The following is a 24,877-nucleotide window of genomic DNA, read 5'->3' as shown; positions in this document are numbered from 1 at the left end:
TTTAAAATGTACAGTGTATTGATTTGATACACTGATATATTGCAAAGTGATTTACAACCACAGAGTTAGTTAACAATTCCATATTTCACATAAGTACCATTTCTTTTTTGTGGTGAGAACATTTAAGATCTACTCTCTCAGCAACTTTCAAGTATATGATATAATACAGTCATCATGCTGTACATTAGATCCTCAGAATTTATTTATCTGATAGCTGAAAGTTTGTGCCCTTTGACCAACATATCCCTATTTTCCCTACCCTCTATCCCCTGGTAACCAGTTTTTTACTTTTTGTTTGTTCGAGTTTGGTTGTTTTAGATTACACATATAAGAGATAGTGTGCAGTATTTGTCTTTCTCTGACTTATTTCACTTAGCATCATGTCCTCAAGGTCCATCTATGTTGCAAATGGCAGAATTTGCTTGTTTCTTTCTTTTTAAAAAATGTTTATTTATTTATTTTTGAGAGAGAAAGAGAGAAAGCAAGTGATCAGGGAAGGGGCAGAGAAAGAGGAAGAGAGAGAGAGAATCCCAAGCAGGCTCCATGCTGTCATTGTAGAGCCCAACACAGGGCTTGAACACTCGAACCATGAGATCATGACCTGAGCCAAGATCAGGAGTTGGATACTTAACCCACTGAGCCGCCCAGGCACCCCAAATTTACTTCTTTCTTTTTGCTGACTAATATTCTCTTTTGTGTGTATGGATACATATTGCATCTTCTTTATCTGTTTGTCTGTTGAAGGACATTTAGATTATTTTTGTATTTTGGCTAATGTGAATAGTGCTGCAATGAACATGGGAGCACAGATACCTCTTCGAGATCCTGTTTTAATTTCTTTTGAATATATACCTGGAAGTGGGGTTGCTGGATCATATGCTAGCTCTATTTTCAATACTTTGAGACATCCACATGCCGTTTCCATCGTGTTTGTACTGATGAACATTCCCACAAAAGTGCACATGGGTTCCCTTTTCTCTACTTTTGCCATTTGTTATAGTGTCTTTGAAGACAGTAATTTTAACAGGTCTGAGTTGATATCTCATTGTGGTTTCAATTTGCATTTCCCTAATGATGAGTGATGTCAAGCACTTTCATGCACCCATTGGTTATTTGTTAGTCTACTTTTAGAAAACTGTTTGCTTGGTTCCTCTGCCCATTTATTATTATTATTATTAGTCCTTGAGTTGTGTGAGTTCTTTATATATTTTGGATATTAACTCTTTATCAGATATATGATTTCCAAATATGTCCTCTCATTTTCCCATTCCATGGTTGCTTTTGCATTTTGTTGTTTCTTTTGTGGTGCAGAAACTTTTTACTTTGATGTAGTCCCACTTATTTATTTTTGCTTTTGTTGCTTGTGCTTTTGGTATCCTATTTAGGAAATTGCTGCCAGACCAATGTGAAGGAGTTTTTCCCCCTATGTTTTCTTCTAGGAGTTTTATGTTTTCAGGTCCTCTGTTTAAATCTTTAACCCATTTCAGGTTCGTTTTTGTGAGTAGTGTAAGATAAGGGTCCAATTTTATTCCTCTGCATGTAGTAATTTAGTTTTCCAAACCTTTTTTTTTTTTTTTGGAGACAGAGTGTGAGTTGGGTAGGGGCAGAGAGAGAGGCAGAGAGAATCCCAAGCAGGCTCTATGCTTTCAGTGCAGATCCCAACACGGGGCTCCATCTTGCAAAACATGAGCTGAAATCAAGAGTGAATCAACTAAGCCACCCAGATGCCCCTTCCCAACACTATTTTTTGAAAAGAATATCCTTTCCCCATTGAGTGTTCTTGGTTCTCTTGTTAAATATTAGTTGACTATATATGCAGGGGTTTATTTCTGGGCTGTTGAGTCTGTACTATTGGTTTCTGTGTCTATTTTTATGTCATTACCATACCTGCTTGTGGTTACTATTGGTAGTGCTTACACTTCTTCCTTGTTTCTAGCTGCGTCTATATGTACAAGCTTTGCCATTCTCTGGGTGGGGTACACCAGTAGCAGGTCCTTTGTGCAGAGCCCTGAACCTATGGGCAAACTGGTCACTCACACTACTCTCCCTTTCCTTTTGAGAGGAGCTCTTCTAGCTGATGAATACCCTCTTGGTGCTGAGCAGTGCTAGCTGAGGGATGGAATGATGCAGGCAAAATGAAGCTATTCTTTCTTCCCTTTTGTGTAGTTATTCTTGTGTTAACCTTATTCTCAGGTTATTCCCTTTTGTGTGGTTAGTCACCTTTTGCTGAAGTTTCTTAAGTAGACTCCTGAGCTGTTCCAGAGCTGTTTTTGCTCATGGATGGTTAATTATTGATCTCTCAGGTGGGTGTGGCAGAGGCCAGGGTTGCTTCTTCACCATCTTGGATTAATTGATTTTTCTTTGCATCAGTTAATGATAAACCATTCTCTGAGTTACTCATCCAGAGTCCTCTGAACCAGGAGAACCACATGATAGGCTGTGGCAGGTTGTGAGGGACCAATATTTTCACACAATTTATTTTGTCACCCAGAAAAAAAGCAACAGGCCATTTATTTAAAAAAACTTTTTTTACATTTACTTATTTTTGAGAGACAGAGAGCGAGCACAAGTGGGGAAGGGGCAGAGAGAGAAGGAGACACAGAATCTGAAGCAGGCTCCAGGCTCTGAGCTGTCAGCACAGAGCCTGACGCGGGGCTTGAACTCACAAACTTCGAGGTCATGACCTGACTGAAGTCGGACGCTTAACCGACTGAGCCACCCAGGCACCCCTCAACAGGCCATTTATTTAAATGTTAGGATTTGTGAACACAAAGTAATGTAAAGAAAATACATTCGAGGGCAAATGGATTCTTCTCAATGCGCAGAAATGAGAAACTACTGGGGGCATTTGTTAAATTTGAGCACAGAACGGCTCAGCTTGGTGTGATGTCAATGGAGGGACCCTGGTGGTAGAAGAGAAACTATATTAGCTTCATATCCTGAAGCAACATGGTGGGATCTGCAGAAATACCAAATCAGTGGCCATTTCTACTCACATGTCAGATCTTTTGCAGAGGAATTTTGTTGAGTCTTTTGGTGTTATGGGTTGTGGGCTGTGTTGGGAAGCAGAGAGACATCTTCAGAGTCTTGTGGTGTTTAAGACCAATGTCCTGAAAAAGAGTGAGACCTGCATGGTGGGTAGATTCTCATATGTTCCCAAAGACCTCCACCTCCTGGATTTATACCAATGTGGAGACTTATCCCCTTAAGTGTGTCCTGGGCCTAGTGACTTGCTCCCAACCAACACAACATGGCAACACTGATGGGATGTCACTTCTGAGATTGGGGTACAAAAAGACTCTGGCTTTCAACTTCCTGTCTGTAGTTTCCTTGTCACCTGCCTGCTTATCCTGATGGAAGCCAGCTGCTATGTTGCTTCCCCATGAAAGACCCATGTGGCAGAGAACTGAAGAATACCTCTGGCCAACAGCCCACAGGGAGTCCATCCTTCCAACAGCTATGTGAGTGCGCTTGGAAATAGGTCTTCTCCCAGTCAAACTTTGAGGGGACTGTAACTCTAGCTGGCACACTCACTGCAGTCTTGTTAGATACTCTTGTTTATTTAAGAGAAGTATCAAGTTATAAATAAACATACAAAATTAATAGTACTTAATATGCCAACGTATATCAAAGAAACAGAAAAATTAGAACTTGGGCTGTCATTTAAACAAGGGAACAAAACCCCCTAAAAACGGGAAAAAGGAAGTTCCTCTTAGGAACATAAATTTTAACTTAGAAGATGGAAATAGCCTCTGATTCTTGTTGTAGAAAACCAAATTCTCCCTAATTTACATGATTGACATAATGGATTTGCAGATGTCAAAGTCAAAAAGCCATACATTAAATTGAAAAAAAAAAGAGTCTGTATTTTATATTAAGATCCTTGAGATTAGAAGTCAGAAGGAAAGTGTACAGACAGATGAGCTTTCTCCAGAGAGAAAGAAGGGCCTAGACCCTTCTAACTACAGTCACTTTTCTCATTTTATTCTTCTGTTATTAGGAAGTCCTCAGAGAGTGGGGTAGCATGGACCAATTTTGCTAATTATGAGCTCTGTGCATTGAGCTCTCAAGGTCATACAGGAGTAAATAATTAGCCAGTGCCTCCAGCCTTTCTGGATGGCAATTCCATTAGGATTCATACTGTGCCTTCTCCAAGAGTCATCATCTGCAGAACAAGATTCATGCCTGAGGCTGTCTTCCTGCCAGTCCTGAGCACAAAACCTCAGCCATCATCACTTACCAGGCAGGAGGGGAAGATGGATCCAAACTCCTATGTCATGACCCGGCAGAGGTATAGCACAGACCAGTGAGTGTCCAGGAAGATGGTGGATGGAAGAGGGGCTGTTGGGAACTGTTTCCTCCTCAGCAAGACAAGCTGGGGCTGGCCAGATGGGAGGACAGCCATAAGCAAAGTTTCAGCTCAGAGGCCTATGAAGTTGATGTTCTTTTTCCTGTTGGGAATTTCAGAATCTCATTCAGAATTCTGCTCTCCTCCAACACCATTTCTAGCTTCCATATGCCACACTCACATGAGAGCAAGAAATGGATGTCTCCAAATTGTTCCCTCAGCACTCCAAAAGGATCATGAATGTGATGATGGTAATCATGATGGTGATGAGGAGAGTAGCCATTCTACAAAACTTTATTGAGAGTCTCCATGTGCCAGGCTCTGAACTTTGTGCTATATAGTTTTTTATTTTCATGTACATAATCCTTCCCAAAACACAGGTGCACAATTGAGGAAAAGAGCACAGCATTCTTATTTATTTTCACCAAGTCCTGGGGTCAAAAGGGGTGAAGTCAGGTTTGGATCTGAGTATCAAGACTCTATTCACAAGGCACAGGGTGTGGGCAATGTCTTTCCAAACAATTTAGTTTCATGTGGCTTGTGAGCCCTTGAAATGTGAGTGGTCCAAATTGACATGTTCTGCCCATACAAGATACCAGATTTTGAAGATGTTCAAAAAAGAATGTAAAATATCTCAGTGTTGTTTATTGGTGAAATTATAATATTTTTTGACATAGTTGGTGAAGTAAAATATTAAAACAAACAAACAAACGAAAACCAACCAACATCTCAACCTGCCTTTCCTTTTTCTTTCTAGGTCACTCCAGGCAGAATGTCAGCAGGAAACAACTGAGCCTCATTCATTCCTCAGCACCTACACTGTGGTTAGCATAGTGTATGTGTATGTATATGTATTATGTATATTATATACATATAATATATATAATATTGATTACCCTTTGTTAGTTCACAGGAAGACAATGTAATCAATATGGCTTCCATACACTAGAGGCTTTCCTGTCTAAGTTTTCTTTTCTTCCAGGGATGTCCTATATGACAAATGAATGAGATTCAGTGGTTTCCTCCAAGCACTCTTCCAGAGTGACAAATCAAATTAACCAAACCCTGAGGAAGGGGCCATGGGAACCCCTGGTTTGTAGCCAAATCAGACAGAAATTGGCCAGAACATGACGGACATACTACTCTTGACTGGCATCTGAAGTGAGGTGGGAGCAGTCTTGTGAGACTGAGCCCTTATCCTCTGGGATCTGACACTCCAGGCAGATAGTGTCAGAACTGAGTTAAACTGTAGGACATTCAGCTCTTGTAGAGAATTGCTTAGTGTGTGGGGAAAGTATTCTGTGTAAAATAATGGAGAATTGGAGGAGGTGAAAAAGTGCGTGGGTTTTTCCTATACAGTGCCAAAGACTTAATTCAATTTTAGTTTACTACTCATAGGGTCAGAGTGTTCATGCCCATTGTGGGATCTTTGAGGGCAAGACAATAGTTTTAATGGTGAAGGTGAAGCATACATGTTTGTTCACTGTTCTTATGTTCAAGAACCTCCTCCCTAAGATTCTAGAGGGCACGTTGTTTAAATTTAATGGGATCCCAAGAAATGACTGTAACCTGAACCCCTGTATTGATTGAGAACATGAAGTTTGCCAACTGGTGCATTTCAGCAGATACTAAAGTTAATTCAGAACCTGTGTGAAGAGATGCAAAGCCAATCAGCACCTTTTTATTTTTTGTTCTATAAAGTATTTTAGTACATTTCAGATTTCTAATTGGATCAAATTGTATACCTGTTCTATTTTTTGTCTCCTTCCCCATATGCAAGTTTCTTTCTTTCTCTTCTTTTTTTTTTCTTTATTTTTAAACACTGTATATATTTCAAAGGAGGTCCTCTCCATCCTGCTCATATTTGTAAATTTCTTTCTCCAGAGGGCCTCAAGCCAGGATCTTCATGATGAGGGGCCTCTTCCATGATGATGATTGTTTCATAGGGTTTATATACCCCATGCCTAAGCCAGGTCTACACTAACCTCTTTACTGTGCTACAGGGATGCTATGGATGTTTCTCCCTATAACCCTGAGGATTTGGATCTTTGTTGTGACAAAGGCATGGGCAACAGGAACAGCAGAGGTATTGAAAGGTCCCAGCCTGTTTTTAGGAGTGCAGACCTCATATGACACACGATGACTGCTTTTCTTCTCCTTCTCCTTCCTTCCCTTCCCCTCCCCTCTCCCCTTCTTCCTTTATTTCCCTCCCTCTGTCTCTCTTTCCCTCTCTATCTCTCCAATGACACTTCCATGTGCAACCACCCAATGGACCTAGATCATGCACAGGGTGTACTCTTTCCCTTGAGCACCCATAGAGGCCAATGCTGGTTTGAAACACACAACAGTCAGGGTAAGAGCCTTTCCTCAACCCTAGTGTCAGTCACAGCTTCATTCTAAGACATGGATAGGTCTGGGCCAAGACACAAGACCCAGGGCCGTATTAAGAAAAGAGCCATCCTGGGGCACCTGGGTGATTCAGTCGGTTGAGCGTCCATCCGACTTAGGCCCAGGTTATGATTTTGTGCTTGGTGAGTTCGAGCCCCACATCAGGTTCACTGCTGTCAGCCTGTCAGCACAGAGCATGCTTCAGATCCTCTGTCCCCCTCTCTCTACCCCTCCCCCACTTGTGCTAGCTCCCCTCGCAAAGATAAATGTCAAAAGAAAAAGACCCCATCCCATACTCTTGTCTCTAACAACCAAGTGATTATTGCCACTTCTAAATGAGGTCATTTGGATCTGTAAGAAAGGATTGGAAGGGCCCAAGAGATGCATCACAGCGCAGCACAGTCCAGAGTGCGTGCTTGCCATGAGGCAGCAGAGCCAGTGAGCAAGCCAGACCAAGAGAAGAAAGACCTCGTCTGGTGGTGGTCACTGCCTCATGCCCTAGTCACTGCATCGATAGGACACTGCAGAAGTAGGATTGGCTCCTACTCAAAATTTGGCTCGGATGTTGAGGCTGATATGCCACACATACAAGAGGTTATAAAACGTTTTATTCTTCGTAAAGATCTCCTTTTAGGGAAAGCATAGCAGGCTTTCTAAACTGGTCTGAAATGTATACACACACACACACACACACACACACACACACACACACACACACAGTGGAGTATTACTCGGCAATCAAAAAGAATGAAATCTTGCCATTTGCAACTACGTGGATGGAACTGGAGGGTCTTATGCTAAGTGAAACTAGTCAGTCAGAGAAAGACAAAAATCATATGACTTTACTCATATGAGGACTTTAAGAGACAAAACAGATGGACATAAGGGAAGGGAAACAAAAATAATCCTAAAATAGGGAGGGGGACAAAACAGAAGAGACTCATAAATATGGAGAACAAACTGAGGGTTACGGGAGGGGCTGCGGGAGGGGGGATGGGCTAAATGGGTCAGGGGCACTAAGGAATCTACTCCTGAAATCACTGTTGCACTATATGCTAACTAATTTGGATGTAAATTAAAAAAAAAATGAAATGGTACAAAAGTTCAAGGAAAGTGATTGGCTTCGATTTTGTATTGTGGCTATGGTGTGAGTTCAGAGAGAGAGAATTCCTGCATATGTGCTTGTGAGGTTTGAATGTTTCACTGTCTCCAAAGGAGGGAGAACCCAGGCTGCCTGGCTTGCTTTTTTTGTTGTTTGTTTTTTGAGATAAATTGACATATAACATATTAGGGTCAAGTATACAACATAATGATTCAAAATTTATACATATTACAAAATGATCACTACGGTCTAGTTAGATTCCATCACATACATAGTTCCAATTTTTTTTGAGAGAGAGAGAGAGAAAGAGAGAGCAGGCAGGCAAGGGAGGGTCAGAGGGAGAAAAAGGATCTTAAGCAGGCTCTATACTCAATGCAGAGCTGGATGCAGAGCTTGATCCCATGACTCTGGGATCATGACATGAGCCAAAATTAAGGGTTGGGTGCTCAGCCGACTGTGCCACTCAGGTGTCCTGCAAAATTTTTTTCTTGTAATGAGAACTTTTAAGATCTACTCTTAACAGCTTTCAAATATGAAACACGGTATTATTAACTATAGTTAACATGTTGTACATCACATCCTTAGAACTCACTTATAACTGGAGGACCCGGGTTTTTTTATCAGCTAGCCCAGGTGTTGGGCAGATGGGGTAAAGAGAGCCTTGACCACTGTTTGCAGTCAAATATCACCACAAAAAATGGAGTCAGACACTTTATTACATAGTTCTTTAGAGTGTTTGTAATTTCTCTGAATTTAGATGAAATAAAGTACTTTTGACTGCTAATTAGTGCCCTTAGATTAGAACAATCTTTTAAGGGAGAATGACATTTCTTATTCCTTTTGTTTCCTTTAAGGAGGGTACTGATATGTTAGTGTGTTTATGGAATTTTAAATCTGTAAGTATCCTTGTCATCTCTAATTTCTTTAGCTCCATCTTTCCAAAGTGGGTGCACATAGAAACAGGTGAATGGAGCAAAAGACAATGAGAAAAGAGTTGTAGGAAGAATATGTTGTCACAACTGAGAAATGTTGCTAGATTTCCCTCAAGTGTGAATACTTTATTTGTGAATTGCATGCATCCAAAGTATAGCCACACTGATGGATTCCTGTATACTTGTTTCTGTTATGTAAACTCTCATTTATTTTCCAAAAGCTGTCTCTGCTCTGTGGAACCAGATAATCTAACAGATGTGTTGGAGTTCCTCCTCCTGGGGTTCTCAGATGATCCAGAACGGCAGCCTCTAACCTTCAGCCTGTTCCTGTCCATGTATGTGGTCACCATGCTAGGGAATCTGCTCATCATCCTGGCTGTCAGCTCTGACTCCCACCTCCATACCCCCATGTACGTCTTCCTTTCTATCCTGTCTGTGGCTGACATCGGTTTCACATCTACCACAGTCCCGAAGGTGATTTTGGACATTCAGACTCATAACCGAGTGATCTCCCATGCGGGCTGCCTGATTCAGTTGTCTTTTTTTTATCTTTTTGGCTGTTTGGACAGTGTACTCTTAACCGTGATGGCCTATGATCGATTTGTAGCTATTTGCTATCCTCTGTACTACCCAGTCATCATGAACCCCCGCCTCTGTCGCCTGCTGATTCTGGTGTCTTTTTTGATCAGCCTTCTGGACTCTCAGCTGCAATGCCTCATTGTGTCACAACTTACCTTCTGTACAAATGTGGAAATTCCCCATTTCTTCTGTGACCCTCCTCAACTCTTCAAGCTTTCCTGTAATGATACTTCCACCAATAAAATATTCATGTATTTTATTGGTGCCATCTTTGGTGGTATTCCAGTCTCAGGGATCCTTTTCTCTTATACACGAATTCTTTCCTCCGTTCTGAGAGTCCCATCAACAGGTGGGAAGTACAAAGCTTTTTCCACCTGTGGCTCTCACCTGTCAGTTGTTTGCTTATTTTATGGGACAGGTCTTGGGGTGTACCTGGGATCGACTGTCTCACATTCTCCCAGGAAGGATGCAGTGGCCTCCATGATGTATGCTGTGGTTGCTCCCATGCTGAATCCCTTCATCTACAGCCTGAGGAACAGGGACATCAAGAGGGCCTTGCAGAGGCTCCTTAACAGAACAGCCTAGTCTTAATACTTGGGCTTTTTTTGTGTGTGTGCCTATTGATCAGAAATGATTGCCAAACCAAACATATGGAATTGGCAAGCATGCCTCTTTGGTCACATTTTTTGTAGGTCGTGGTCCATTCCTCTTGATTTGTTATTTCTAAATATTGCTTATCTTGGCACCCTTTTGATGGAATTATGGGAGTATTCCAGGACGCTATGTATCCCAATATCACTGCACAATTGAATCTCTTTATACCTATGGAATCTTCTGATTTGTCACCTATGACCCGAGCTTCCTGTAGAAATTCACAACTCCATTTTCAAATAGATACACAATTCTCAGCCATTTTCACCATAATGTCTATTATCCATAAAAGTTTGGCTTTGGTCAAATCTATTTATCCATGTTGTGTGAGAGAATGTATGTCACTGGTCCGTAATCTTGGCTTCCTATTTGGAGTATCTGATAAGCCTTTTAAAATCGTCATACTATGGAGTGCCTGGTTGACTCAATCAGAAGAGTGAGCAACTCTTGATCTTGAGGTTGTAAGTTCGAGCCTCACATTGGGTATAGAGATTACCTAAAACTAAAATCTTGGGGCCCCTATGTGGCTCAGTCCATTGAGTCCAACTCGTGATTTTGGCTCAGGTAGTGTTCTCAGGTTTCATGAGATTGAGCCCTGCACTGGGCTCTATGGTGACAGAAAAGAGCCTGCTTGGGATTCTCTCTCTCTCTCAAAAATAAATAAATAAACTGTAAAAAATCTTTAAAAATATCCTCATGCCTGAGTCCCACCATTATAGATTAAGATTCAATTGGACTGGAGAGTGAAAAGAATGTGAACAGTTTTGTTCTTTTTCTTTTCTTTTTTTTTTTTAATTTTTTTCAACGTTTATTTATTTTTGGGACAGAGAGAGACAGAGCATGAACGGGGGACGGGCAGAGAGAGAGGGAGACACAGAATCGGAAGCAGGCTCCAGGCTCTGAGCCATCAGCCCAGAGCCCGACGCGGGGCTCGAACTCACGGACCGTGAGATCGTGACCTGGCTGAAGTCGGACGCTTAACCGACTGCGCCACCCAGGCGCCCTCTTTTTCTTTTTTAACAGCTCCCCAGGTGGGGCTAATGTGCAGCTAATTTGGAGGCCTATGGGATTTTGTCAGACCTTTCATTCAAAGATGATTTACATGTGTTGGGTCCTTCACTGTTCATGGCCAGATCCTGGACATCTCCAAGTGATCAGAGTTTGTAAAGGAGGAGATATGAGCTTTCCATAGCTCATATCCAATAGAGGAGATATGAGTTTTCCATAGCCATAACCAATATGCTTTTTTCCTTCATATGCCTGGTAATATTTTTTTACATGTCTTCTTCCTCCATACTCTACAGCTGGTTAACTGTGCTGAATAGCTGAATATTATGCTCTTGTTCTCTGCTCCAGACTTACCCTTCTCTACGTTAAGTTGTGATGCTGTGGTAGGGGCTAGGGACCTTTCAACCACTGCTCTAATTTTCCATCTGTCCTTTCTTTAAGTTCTTCCAATAATGGTGATCAATGTCACATGCACTAATCCCCAATCTTTTCCCCATACTTCCTAGCCTATGCTGTTATCACTACATCCTGTGGCTACTTCTCTGTTGCCTTATTTTTCCTTTTGTGTCTTTCACTGTTCAATAAGTATTTAATCATAACTACATTAAATTACCTTCATTACAATAACTAGTGCAGGTTTTTCTTGATTGAAGTCTGGTAAATCGTAATGTGGGGAATAAAGCTACATTGTGAGATGCGATGGGAAGAATGCAAGTGGGTGAGGATGAAAAGGTGAATGTAATGATGTGTCTTGGTCAAGGGTATACAACTGAGGTTTCAAGTAGTGGTGATATTTCCAGTTGTTTTGATTGTGCCTGTAGGTTGTAAATCACCTAAGTCTTTGTGGATAAATGTAACTGTATCTTCATTGTCATTACTCAAGGATAGCAAAGGACCGTGTCCTCAGCAAAGGGCAGATCTTCCCTTTCACTAGTAACCACCTTATTAGGATTCCATTTTGTCACCATGCTTCCTTCTCTTCTATCATGACCACTTCTATCATGACGGGTTCTTCTCTCTTCTGCTACACTCCCAGGAACCCATGTTCATATCAATCTTTCCTTTACAGGTGGTACAGATAGTTTCTGAGGTAGAGATTTGGGGGCTTTCTGAAAAGCTTTATGATAACTGCTTTCATTTGCTCTGCCTCTACACTAAGCCAATGGCCTACCAGCTTCACTGGCAATGAACCTAGCATTGGATTAGCTCTTCCTGCTACAAAGTGACTACAGTTTAATACTAAATTTTCCTCTTGTTCAAGCATTATAAAACATCTCAGTATGCATACTTCCTTCTCCAACCCTTCTCTATATTCCTGTCATTTGGTCCTTTGGACACTCTAAAATTTTCCTCTGCCATTTATGCACACACAAACATGATTAGCACACTTTCTTTCATATCCAATTAATTTGGTAATTATTGAGGTTTTCTTTGTATCAGTAAATAAGAAATCAATCTCTGAGCTCATCTTCCAGTCAAGCCTTGAGAGGACTACATCCCTGGCCCACATTTTGAATGTAGAGATCTCTGAGAGCCCCTGAAGTATTTAAGCAAACTATCAAGTCACCAGATAAATATGTAAAAATAAACAGTTGTCTAATGTAGCAATCTATATGGCTAGATGGTAAATTTAGAACCTGGACAGTCATTCAAAACAGCAAAAACCAGACATCTCCAATGTATAAAATTCCAAACCCCAAACCAGGTCTATAGAAAGAAAAATAGAAAGTTCTCCTTAGAGACATAAATTTTCAGTGAGAAAATACAAATCCTATCAGATTCTTGGTATAGAAGACCTAATTATCTCTAAATTATGATTAAGTCAATGGCCTCACAGATATAAAAGTCATAAGGTGCTTTCTCTGGTTGGAAAAAAATGTGTCTGAATTTTATGGTTAGGTATGTAACTTGGAAGTCAGAAGTGAAGAGTAGAGGTCAGCTTCTTCCTGAGAAGAGGAAGGGTCTTGACACCCCGTCCCCAACCCCCTGCAACCTCAGTACATTCACTTTGTTCCTTTTCCTCTTCCATTAGTAATAGAATGTCCTTAGAGATTGAGAGAACATGGACCAATTTGGCTAATTGTGTTCCATGTGCTTTGAGCCCTCAAGGTCAAACAGTTGTAAACAATCAGCCCGTGCTTTCCAGCCCTTTAGTGGCCAGTTCCAGTTAAGTGGGCTCCATACATGTCCCTCCTCCTCCCAGAGTTGTCTGCTCCAGAAGACCCGTAGCTGCATCTGTGTTCCTGCCAGTCCTGGAAACAAAGCCTCTGTCCTCATCCAGTTCCAGGTAGGGGAGTGGCAGTGGGATCTGCATTCCTCAGACCTGCTCCAGCAGAGACACAGCACAGTCCAGGAGGAGTAAGTGCAGTGGGAGAGACTGAAGGCAGAAGCGACTGGAAGAGCATGGTTTCCTCCTCATCAAGACAACTAGAGCAGTTGGAATAGCCAGACATGAGGGGACCAAAATGGAAAGATTCAACTCACAGCCCTATAAAGACCTAATGTTATTGGTTTTGGTGTGGATCCAAGAACTCTTATTTAGATTTCTATTTTTGCCCCCATGTTATTTCTGTCTCCCGTGGGCATCTTCCCCATCAGAGCAGGAAATTGGTCCTTCTTAACTGCCCACAAGTCCTGCAAATGATCATGAAGGTGATGATGATAGTGATGATGGCAATGATGACAGTAACCAGAATGTTACAAACTTTTACCTTGGGACTCCGAGTTTCAGGCACTGAGTTAAGTTTTCTATGTAGCTCGCTACCTTTTATCTGCATTACCATCCCCAGCAGACAACAACATGCATTATCATCATTTCAGAGATAAGGAGAGGAGCACAGCATTTTCTTTCACTTCCTGATTTTATTTATTTTTTGTGTCCAACCCACTTTTATTTTTAAGACTTAATTTAAATTCCAGTTAGTGATCATAGTTAACATAATATTAGTTTTAGGTGTACTGTATAATGATTCCACAATTTCATATGTCACCTAATGCTCATCATGACAAGTGCTCTCCTTAATGCCCAAGACCCATTTCACTCATCCCCCCAACCACCTCCCTTCTAGTTTTTTCTCTATAGTTAAGAGTCTGTTTCTTGGCTTGCCTCTCTCTCTTCTTCCCCCTTTCCTTGTTTGTTTTGTTTCTTGAATTCCACACAGGAGTGAAAGCTTATTGTATTTGTCTTTCTCTCACTGACTTACGTCACTTAGCATAATACTCTCTAGCTCCATCCATGTTGTTGCAAATGGCAAGATTTCATTCTTTTTTATGGCTGAGAAATATATATATATATATATATATATATATATATATATATATATCACGACTTTTTTATCCATTCATCAATTGATGGACACTTGGGCTGTTTCTATAACTATTATTGTAGATAATAATGCCATAGCTATCAGAGTGCATGTATCCCTCTGAATTAGTATTTTTATATTCTTTGGGTAAATATCTAGTAATGCAGTTGCTGGATCATAGGGTAGTTCTATATTTAATTTTTTGAGGAACCTCCATAGTATTTTCCAGAATGGCTACACCAGCAGTGAAGAGTGTTCCCCTTTCTCCACATCCTTTCCAACACCTGGTGTTTCCTGTGTTGCTAGTTTTAGCCATTCTGACAGGTGTTGAATGGTATCTCATGGTGGTTTTGATTTGTATTTCCCTGATGATGAGTGATGTTGAGCATCTTCTCACGTGTCTGTATGTCTTCTTTGGAAAGATTGTTTCTTTGCTATGCATAAAGTTTTTAAGTTTTACCAGGTCCTGGAATAGATAGGGATGAAGTCATGTTTAGAGGCAGACAGTGAGACTCTGTTCACAGGGCACCTAGACTGTATTCACTCCTGCTTATCCAACCTGCCTGTCTTTTTCCCATTACTCCAGGAAGAGACTCCTGCTCTCTGTGCTCTTTCCTTTGGGGGTTCATGGTAGAAGACACCAGAGAGCAGTGGTGCCACCAGCTGCGTCAACTATAGAAAAGATAGTTGAGATGAAGGTGGAGATCATATAAACAGTCCGCTCATGGGGCACCTGGATGTTTCGGTCAGCGAAGCGTCAGACTCTGGCTCAGGTCATGATCTCAGGACTCATGAGTTTGAGCCCCGCATTGGGCTCTGGGCTAACAGCTCAGAGCCTGGAGCCTGCTTCAAATTCTGTGTCTCTGTCTCTATATTTTTTCCCCACTTGCACTCTGTCTTCCACTCTGAAAAATACATAAACATTAAAAAAAAAAAAAAGAACTCATGACAGTTCAGAGAAGCTCTCTCTTGCCCCTTCTCCTGGATTTTGCTTCACACTCCACTTTCTCCTCCATTTTTGTAATTTAGGCCCTCTTGATCTCTAAGGGGATAGAGTCAGTATGTTAGATCCCATTCTTAAGAAATAAAGAGTTCAGGGGTGCCTGAGTGGCTAAGTCGGTTGAGCTTCTGACTCTTGATTTTCGCTCAGGTCATGATTCCAGAATAGTGGGATTGAGCCCCACATTGGGCTCAACACTGGGCATGCAGCCTGCTTTGGATTCTCTCTCTCCTTTTTTCTGTCCCTCTCCCCTGCATGCTTCTCTCTCTCTCCAAAAACCAAACAAACAAAAAACAACAACAACAACAACAACAAAACAGAAAGAAACAGTTCAAAGGTATATCTTAGCGATTTTGGAAAAGACCTCTGGACTTCTTCTTAAATGCTCTGAAGTTCAGGGAAACAGGGACCCACCATTGAATTTTGAATCTTATCTGCTCTACTTTTTTATCTGTATGGGACTGGGCAAGCTCTTAATATCTTTGACCTGGTTTATACAACTGCACTGAGTAAGAATTAACATGAGCACTGTACATGTGACTAAATATGTGATGAATGCATATAGTAAGGGCAAGGTAAATTTTAGGTATTCTTAATATTGTTTTTACTGTCATTATCAAGGCTAAGCACCATCTATCCAACTAAATATCCTGTGATTGGAAGTTTTCGGTTTCCTGAGATCCTGAGAGAACATTTTTTGTTGTTGTTGTTGTTGTTCTTATGCAGGTAGGTACTGAGTGTTTGGAGGGAAACAACTGAATCACATTCATTTCTGATTTCCCAGAGTCTACACTTTGCTTGGCACAGAGTAGGTGACAAGGACAACAGTGATCTCTGTTCAATATTGAATAGACCCTACATTGGTTCTCAGACACAGAGCATAGACAATATGGCTTCAATGCTCTCTCTGCGTGCTTCTCTTCCTTCCAGTACAAACCTCTGTTAGGTGCCACATGGGTACTGTTCTCCCCATTTCTAGGTGATACCTAGAGGGATACCAGCACGGAGAGGTTGAGAGCTTGCAAATACTCCAGATTTAGTATGTGACAGATGTGAGACTCAAAGTCCTGATTCCCATCCCAAGACTCGGTGCACTCGACCAGTGTGGAATGATTTCTCCAATTTCACACATGCTTTTGTCCCAGATGAGAAAACAGAAAGAGGATGACCAATTCCTTCTCTTGAGATTTTGTGACTTCGTCTGTGAATTAGGGAAATGGGCCAAATGGTTTACGGGGGCCTTTACTGTATGAATATTATAGATCATAGGATTTTTTTTATGAGGAGTAATGCATTTGGCAGCCTATTTTGGAGATCTGTGATTTGGAAATATTATTCCCTAGACAAAAATAGAATTTTCATGTGGATCTACTATGAAAGAGCATGGCAACACAGACTTCAGGCATCTTTCCAATTCTATACCTTGACAATAAAAGCATGAAGTTGCTTTTGTCTACCTTTTCTATTAGGAAAATAAATATAGATAATTAATAGTACAATTGTACATGTATTGATTTTTACAATTCTTCACCTTTCTGCTTATATGGTATAGAAATTCTTGTATAATATGGAAGTGTGCAGAAGAATTTTATTAGGAATATTATAATAATAAATGGAAAAATAAAATAAAGTCATCCATCAGGTAATACTAAGCATCATTTGAAGTGCTTGAAATAGATGTGTGTACTTCACAGAGACACTTAAAACACATTATTGTGGTAAGTGAGAATGAAGAAAGCAATGTGAGCATTATTATAGTATTAAGTAAGGTTTTTTTTAAACTTTATTTGTTTTTGAGAGAGAGAGATAGAGCACAGGTCGGGGCGGGGCAGAGAGAGAGGGAGACACAAAATCTGAAGCAGGCTCCAGGCTCTGAGCTGTCTGCACAGAGCCTGACGCGAGGCTCAAACTCACAAACCATGAGATCATGACTTGAGCCGAAGTCAGACACTCGATCGACTGAGCCACCCAGGCGCCCCAGTATTAAGTAAGTTTTTAAGAAAACTGTTCATGAATACACCAGTACTAATATTATGAAAACACTGAAAGGAAAATATACTGCCACATTCGTGACAGTGTTTGCCTTTGGGCAGCTGAAGTGAAGAGGGCAATGGGATCATGCAGGGATAGCAAGAAAACTCAACTTTTCCTGGCCACAAATATGAGTTCCAAAGCAAGTATAACTAAATATTTCTCTTTTTAAAGTTTATTTATTTATTTTGAGAGAGAGAAAGAAAGTACAAGCAAGGGAGGGGCAGAGTGAGAGGGAGAGAGAGAAGCCCAAGCAGGCTCTATGCTGTCAGTACAGAGCCTGATGAGGGGCTTGAACCCACAAACCATGAGATCATAACCTGAGCTGAACTCATGAGTCAGATGCTTAACCAACTGAGCCACCCAGGTGCCCCTAAATATTTCTATGTTTATATATTTAGATGTTTGTCTAACATTCTTTGGCTCAATGCCTTCATGATGGGTATATGTAGAAACAGGTAAATTGCCAAGACACCAATAAAGAAAGAGTTCTAAGAAGAGTTTACAATTGAGAAATGTTGCTGAAGGTAACAGGAGGTAGGATCCTCAAGTGTGAATGCTTTACTTATGAATTGCTTGAATCAAAATATTCACACTTAGCTGGATGTCTCTATACTTGTTTTGTTTATTCAACACTCTCTTCTTTTTCAAGAGGTGTCCCATCTTCATGGAACCACAGAATCTAACTGGTGTCTCAGAATTCTTCCTCATGGGACTCTCAGATGACCTGGAACTACAGCCCCTTCTCTTTGGGCTGTTCCTGTCCATGTACCTGGTCACTGTGCTGGGGAACCTGCTCATCATCCTGGCTGTCAGCTCTGACCCCCACCTCTACACACCCATGTACTTCTTCCTTTCCAACCTGTCCTTGGCTGACATTGGTTTCAGCACCACTACGATCCCCAAGATGCTGTTGAACATTCAAACACACAGTAGATCTATCACCTATGCAGACTGCCTAACTCAGGTGTCCTTTTTTTTCCTATTTGGATGTTTGGACAATCTACTCCTGGCTGTGATGGCATATGACCGGTTTGTGGCCATTTGTCACCCCCTGCACTATCCAGTCATCATGAACCCATGCCTCTGTGGCTTTTTGGTCCTTGTGTCATTTTTCAGCAGCCTTTTGGACTCTCAGATTCACTGTTTGATGGTGTCACAACTTACCTTCTGCACAAGTGTGGAAATTCATCATTTCTTTTGTGATGCACCTCAACTTCTCCACCTTGCCTGTTCTGATACCTCCATCAATACCATACTAATATATTTCATGGGGGCCATTTTTGGTGGCATTCCACTCTCAGGGATCCTTTGCTCTTATACTCGAATTGTTTCCTCCATTATGAGAGTCCCATCAACAGGCGGGAAGTACAAAGCCTTTTCTACCTGTGGCTCTCACCTATCAGTTGTTTGCTTGTTTTACGGAACAGGTCTTGGGGTATACCTCAGTTCATCTGTCTCCCCCTCCCCTAGGAAGGGTGCAGTGGCCTCGGTGATGTACACTGTGGTCACCCCAATGCTGAACCCCTTCATCTACAGCCTGAGAAACAAGGATATCAAGAGAGCACTGTGGGGGATTATCAGCAGGACAGACTAATCTCAGCATGTGTCTTATCCTTTTCGGTTCATTGCACTGCAAAATGCAGCAAATCAAACATGCACAAGACATTCTGGATGTGCAGTCACATGGTATAGGTACCTATATGGATCTCTGGTTTTTGCTTACACAATTTTTCCTCTTAGTATAGCTCTAATAGAATTGGGAGATTATTTTGGGCTCCCCATTTAAATTATAACCTCTGCAGGATTATGTATATATTCATATATCCCTCTCACTTTCCTTTTGCATTACCCAGGACTCTTGGTCATGAGCAGTCTTGTTTCTATCAATGCAAAATAATCATAACTCTATCTTGTTATTTATTGTTTCTATACTTTTCCTGAGATTCCTCCTCCCCCGCCCCATCCACCCACCAATTTGATGGGAGGTTCTAAACCCTACCTTAAGGACCAAGACGTCTGATACATTTTGGCACCTTAATGCTCTTGGTCAGATTTTTGAGCGAGTAGGATGACTAATTTCTTTTTGAAATTGAAATGGGACACTATTAATATTGAGTTTGAGTCAACAGTTATCAAGTTTCCTGGGACTTCTCTAGGAACATTGGGATGTATGGTTCCCAAGGAATAGATGGGAGAGGAACTACCAGAACAGAGGTGATTCCCAATTTTCCTGATAATTCCCCTTCCCATTCCATCTAACTTCTCCCCAGTCTATTACATAACCTGATGCAAAGGGGCAAATATCGTATACTTCATTTATATAAGGTGCATAAAGTGGTTGAATCCATAGAGACAGAAAGTAGAATGGTGGGAGCTGGGGTCTGGAGGAGCGAGAGACAGGGAGGTAGTGTTTAGTAGGTTCAGAATTTCAGTTTGGGAAGATAGCAAAGTTCTAGAGTTGGATGGTGGTGATGACTGCACAACAGTGTGAATGTACTTCATGCCACTGTACTGAAAACTGCTTAAGATGGTAAATTTTATGTTCTTTTACCACAATTAAAAAAAAGATCTTGTGTCAGGAATAAGGGACATGTTGCTTCAAATGTTGGGTGTTACTCAGCCCTCAGCAATCAACCTCTGTAGGGACCTACTTCAGCAAACTCATGCCTCCTTCTTGGGGCAGCCCACATCCGATGACTGATTAGGTGTGGGGGTGCAAACATTTGGTCCCTTTGCCCTAATTCCAGGCAACTGTAAGAGATCATCTTAGCTCCAGAACTTCCTGCTGGTTATTGGAGATCTTTGATGGGCTTCATCTTGGCTCGACTTTTTCCAGTTTCCTTCCTTGCTGCAAAGAATTTGCCAAACCACAAGATTGTCCTCACTTCTGACACCAGATGCAAGTCCAGGAGCCCCTAGGTCCACTCTCACATCAGACCAGTTGGATACAAATTTGGGAACTTTTTCATATTCGATACTTTGCTAGAATGATTCAAACTGAGAGGACTGCCTCAGATGCACCAGAATGACTCACAGAGCTCAAGAAGCAGTGTGCTTATGATTGCAGTTTGCTTATAGGAAAGAGACACAAGTTAGAGTCATCCAAAGCATAAGGAACCTCCATATGCGAAGCTTCTTGTTGTTCTCTTCCCTTGGAGTCCAGACCCATTACCTCCTCCTGGTGACAATATGTGTGACAATACTCAAAGACCATTTCCAATCAGGTAGCTCACCTGAGCTCCATTGTCCAGAATTTTTATTGAGGCTTCATTATATAGACATGAATAGTTGAATTATGGCATATGAGATTGAACCCAATTTCCAACCTCCCTCCTTATATTGGCCTGATATCCCTTTGCCCAGCACTCCAACCCTTTAATCACATGGCTGGTCTTTTTGGCAAGGCCAGTTCCCATCCTAAGTCATTTCATTAGCATAAACTATCAGGTGTGGTCCTTCATGAATAACCTGAGGTCTTTCACGAATAACCAATCACTTCTATCACTAGGAAATTTTCAAGCATTTAAAGGTTACCTCCCAGGAGCTGGGACAAAGGCCATCTCTCTTTAGGTGAGGCCAAATTCTTTACTACACATATGCCCTTCCACAGATGTTGATTCTAGGAACATTGTTTGGTAAACATCCTGTGTGCTAATCATTGTCTCAGAGTCGGCTTCAGAAGGAACTCAATATGGGACACCTTGTTACTAATAAAATGTATTTGAGAACATTTTATTTTATTTTTTTAAAGTTTATTTACTTATTTTGAGAGGGGGAAGGTGCAGAGAGAGAGGGGGAGGGAGAAATCCCAAGTGGGCTCTGCATGCATGGTCAGCTGGGAGCCCAAGATAGAGCTCGACACTGGGCTCACATGAACTCACAAACTGTGAGATCATGACCTGAGCCGAGATCAAGACTTGGTTGCTTAACCGACTGAGCCACCCAGGTGTTCCTTGAAAAAATTGTAAAGGCAGTTCTGAAGTAGTTGAAATATTCTTTGAATTACAAACCTAACGCTGGGCTCATGAAAAGGAAAATTCAAGGGCAAGAGATGAAGAATGGGGGCATTCATTCATTCAATGCTCCCTGGGGGCAGCAGGGAGGTCACCATTGAAATTTTTAATGACTCTGGAAACCCAAATGCAGAGATATTTGATAGAAAAGGAGTGTAGAGTTTGAGATAATAAGGTAACATACAAATCCCCATGTGTGTTACACTTTTAAAAAGTTTATTTTAAAACATTAAACCCTTGGTGTAAATAAAATATGTATTAAAAATGACAATTTTGGCTGCTGCTGCTATTGTAATCCTCAAATTTCTGGAGTCAGTGGTCCAACCGTAAACACTTCCCCCCTACCCAACCCCTTATTTTGTGACAAGTTTTACCATGGCCCCACAGATTCCTCTGTTCATTGGATTTTGAAAGCATTGCTCATGGGGATGACCTCAGTGTTCAACACTGAGGCTATTCCTGCCCTTCTCGGAAGAGGAGTTTTCTGAAGAATTAAGAAACACTCCAACACTGGTCCATTAGTGGAAGTTGCTTTAACTGCATGTTGGCAGACATACGAGTAAGTCTCTTCTTGTTTCTACTGCCAAAATTCACTAGCATCTAGCATCTAGCACATACAGTATAGCTGTTCAGATTTTCAAGTGAGAGACCTACTCCTCCCTTTCAAGTCACTCAGACCCCCCCCCAAATTTTGTCATTTTAGGTCTTTGTTTTATTTGTCTTCATATCAAAGCAATTAAATGATCTGTATAGCACTGTTTTAGTGATATGATTTGCTTTTCCCATTCTTCCAAAACAATTCATGGTGACATTGTATTATTGCTCTTACAAGAGTGCCCTAATTGGGTGCGCAATAGTCACTTTCTCCCTGTGGACATGGCAGCCAGATTGATTTTTTAGGTGTAGTCAAAACTTGTGACTTCTCTGCTTAAAACCTTCTAGTCACTTTCTGTTACTCTTTGAGTACAATTCGAACCCCTTGCCATGGTCTATAACACCCTTCAGTTAGTCTCTCCTATCCCTTTCCAAGTCCTTCACTGGTCCCTGGACCAGCACCACCAGCTTCACCTGGGAAACTACAAATGCCAACTTTCATACCCTCTCCAGACCTGCTAAATCAGAACCTCTACAGCTGGAACCCAGCCATCTGTATTTTAACAAGCCCACCAGGTGATTCTATTGCACACTAAGTGTGAGAACCATTTGCCTAGACATATTGGATATCTTTTTTATTTTATTTTATTTTTTTAAATTTACATCCAGATTAGTTAGCATATAGTGCAACAGTGATTTCAGGAGTAGATTCCTTAGTGCCTCTGACCCATTTAGCCCACACCCTCTCCCATACCCCCTCCAGTAACCCTCTGTTTGTTCTCCATATTTATGAATCTTTTATGTTTTATCCCCCTCCCCTTGTTTATACTATTTTTGTTTCCCTTCCCTTATGTTCACCTGTTTTGTCTCTTAAAGTCCTCATAGGAGTGAAGTCGTATGATATTTGTCTTTCTCTGACTAATTTCACTTAGCATAATACCCTCCAGTTCCATCCACGTAGTTGCAAATGGCAAGATTTCATTGTTTTTGATTGCCGAGTAATACTCCATTGTGTGTGTGTGTGTGTGTGTGTGTGTGTGTGTGTGTGTGTGTGTGTATATATATATATGCCAAATCTTCTTTATCCATTCATCCATCAATGGGCATTTGGGCTCTTTCCATACTTTGGCTATTGTTGATAGTGCTACTATAAACATCGGGGTGCATGTGTCCCTTCAAAACAGCACACTTGTATCCCTTGGATAAATGCCTAGTAGTGCAATTTCTGGGTCATAGGGTATTTCTATTTTTAATGTTTTGAGGAACCTCCATACTGTTTTCCAGAGAGGCTGCACCAGCTTGCATTCCCAGACATATTGGATATCTTATATTTCTTTTTTTAATTAAAAAAATGTTTTAATGTTTATTTATTTATTTATTTGAAACATACAAGACAGAGCAGGAGCAGGGGAGGAGCAGAGAGAGAGGGAGACACAGAATGTGAAGCAGGCTCTGAATCATCAGCACAGAGCCCAACACGGGGCTCAAAGCCACAAACCATGAGGTTATGACTAGAGTCAAAGTTGGGCCCTCAACTGACTAAGCCACCCAGGCACCCCTCTTATTTTTCTTTAAACAGACTATATTCTTTCAGTCTTTAGACCATTACACTTAATTCTCTCTGCCTAAAATTTTCTTCCCTTTTCTTACTCAATTTTCCACTTAAATATCGAAGCTTAAAGATGTTTTCTCTCTCTAAGGTACCTGGATGGCTCAGTCAGTTAAGTGAAGAAATCTTGATCAGCTTCAGTCATTTTCTCACAGTTCTTGGGTTGGAGCCCCACATCAGGCTCCATGCTGACAGTGAGGAGCCTGCTTGGGATTCTCTCTCTCCCTCTCCGCACCTCCCATGCTCGCTCTCTCTCTCTCTCTCTCTCTCTCTCTCTAAGTAAGTAATATAAACTTAAAAAAAAAGATGCCTTCTCTTACACCCATCTAAATTCTCCTGATGTTCTCTCCATCAGGTTAGTCTCTATTCATCTTTTACTACCATTACCTTCTGAGTGAGTTCACATGTTTTGAGTGTCATGGACAGTCTTTGTACCAGGCTACCTCAGATATTTTGTTCCAAATGAAACTGATGCATCAAGAAAGTGGGTTTTGCTCCTCTTCCAGTCTGAAGTCCTTTGTGAGATGCAATATTATTTGCTTAAGCAGGCAAGACACTGGGCAATTTCATCAAAAGAGTACTTTGATAGAAATTTTTTAGGAATTTCTAGAGACTTTCTAGAGAAAGTCGTTCGTTGTGTGTCCAAGTAAAATTGCATTGGACATAGTCAAACAGGTAAAGAAGACCTTATTCAAGACTATTACAGTAAGGGATAGAGATTGAACTCAACTCCACAGAACAAAAGACAGGAGAATTTTATTTTTTATTTTTATTTATTTATTTATTTATTTATTTATTTATTTATTTTAATATATGAAATTTATTGTCAAATTGGTTTCCATACAACACCCAGTGCTCATCCCAAAAGGTGCCCTCCTCAATACCCATCACCCACCCTCCCCTCCCTCCCACCCCCCATCAACCCTCAGTTTGTTCTCAGTTTTTAACAGTCTCTTATGCTTTGGCTCTCTCCCACTCTAACCTCTTTTTTTTTTTTTCTTCCCCTCCCCCATGGGTTTCTGTTAAGTTTCTCAGGATCCACATAAGAGTGAAACCATATGGTATCTAAGACAGGAGGATTTTAAAAGCTGGGGTGATTAGAGGAGAAAGCAGGAAAAGACCTCTCTGACCTCAGCCGTAGCAATCTCTTACTCGACACATCCCCAAAGGCAAGGGAATTAAAAGCAAAAGTGAATTACTGGGACCTTATGAAGATAAAAAGCTTCTGCACAGCAAAGGAAACAACCAACAAAACGAAAAGGCAACCAACAGAATGGGAAAAGATATTTGCAAATGACATATCGGACAAAGGGC

General features: G+C 41.1%; 2 protein-coding genes across 2 annotated transcripts; both read left to right on the top strand.

The window, feature by feature from the left end:
• The first annotated feature begins 8,845 nt into the window (after positions 1-8,845).
• LOC124523278 (putative gustatory receptor clone PTE01) lies at positions 8,846-9,934 on the top strand. The gene has a single exon (XM_047095142.1). The coding sequence runs from the start codon at positions 8,846-8,848 to the stop codon at positions 9,932-9,934; it is 1,089 nt and encodes a 362-aa protein (XP_046951098.1).
• Positions 9,935-17,948: 8,014 nt separating this feature from the next.
• LOC124523283 (olfactory receptor 7E24-like) lies at positions 17,949-18,941 on the top strand. The gene has a single exon (XM_047095145.1). The coding sequence runs from the start codon at positions 17,949-17,951 to the stop codon at positions 18,939-18,941; it is 993 nt and encodes a 330-aa protein (XP_046951101.1).
• The last annotated feature ends 5,936 nt before the right edge of the window (positions 18,942-24,877 follow it).

Source organism: Lynx rufus, unplaced genomic scaffold (genome assembly GCF_022079265.1).
Source record: "Lynx rufus isolate CCGP_SWC_20201006 ecotype Redwood Valley unplaced genomic scaffold, mLynRuf1.p SCAF_4, whole genome shotgun sequence".
NCBI lineage: Eukaryota > Metazoa > Chordata > Mammalia > Carnivora > Felidae > Lynx > Lynx rufus.
The sequence above is the reverse complement of the archived record's forward strand: the minus strand, read 5'-3'. Positions and strand labels throughout refer to the sequence as shown.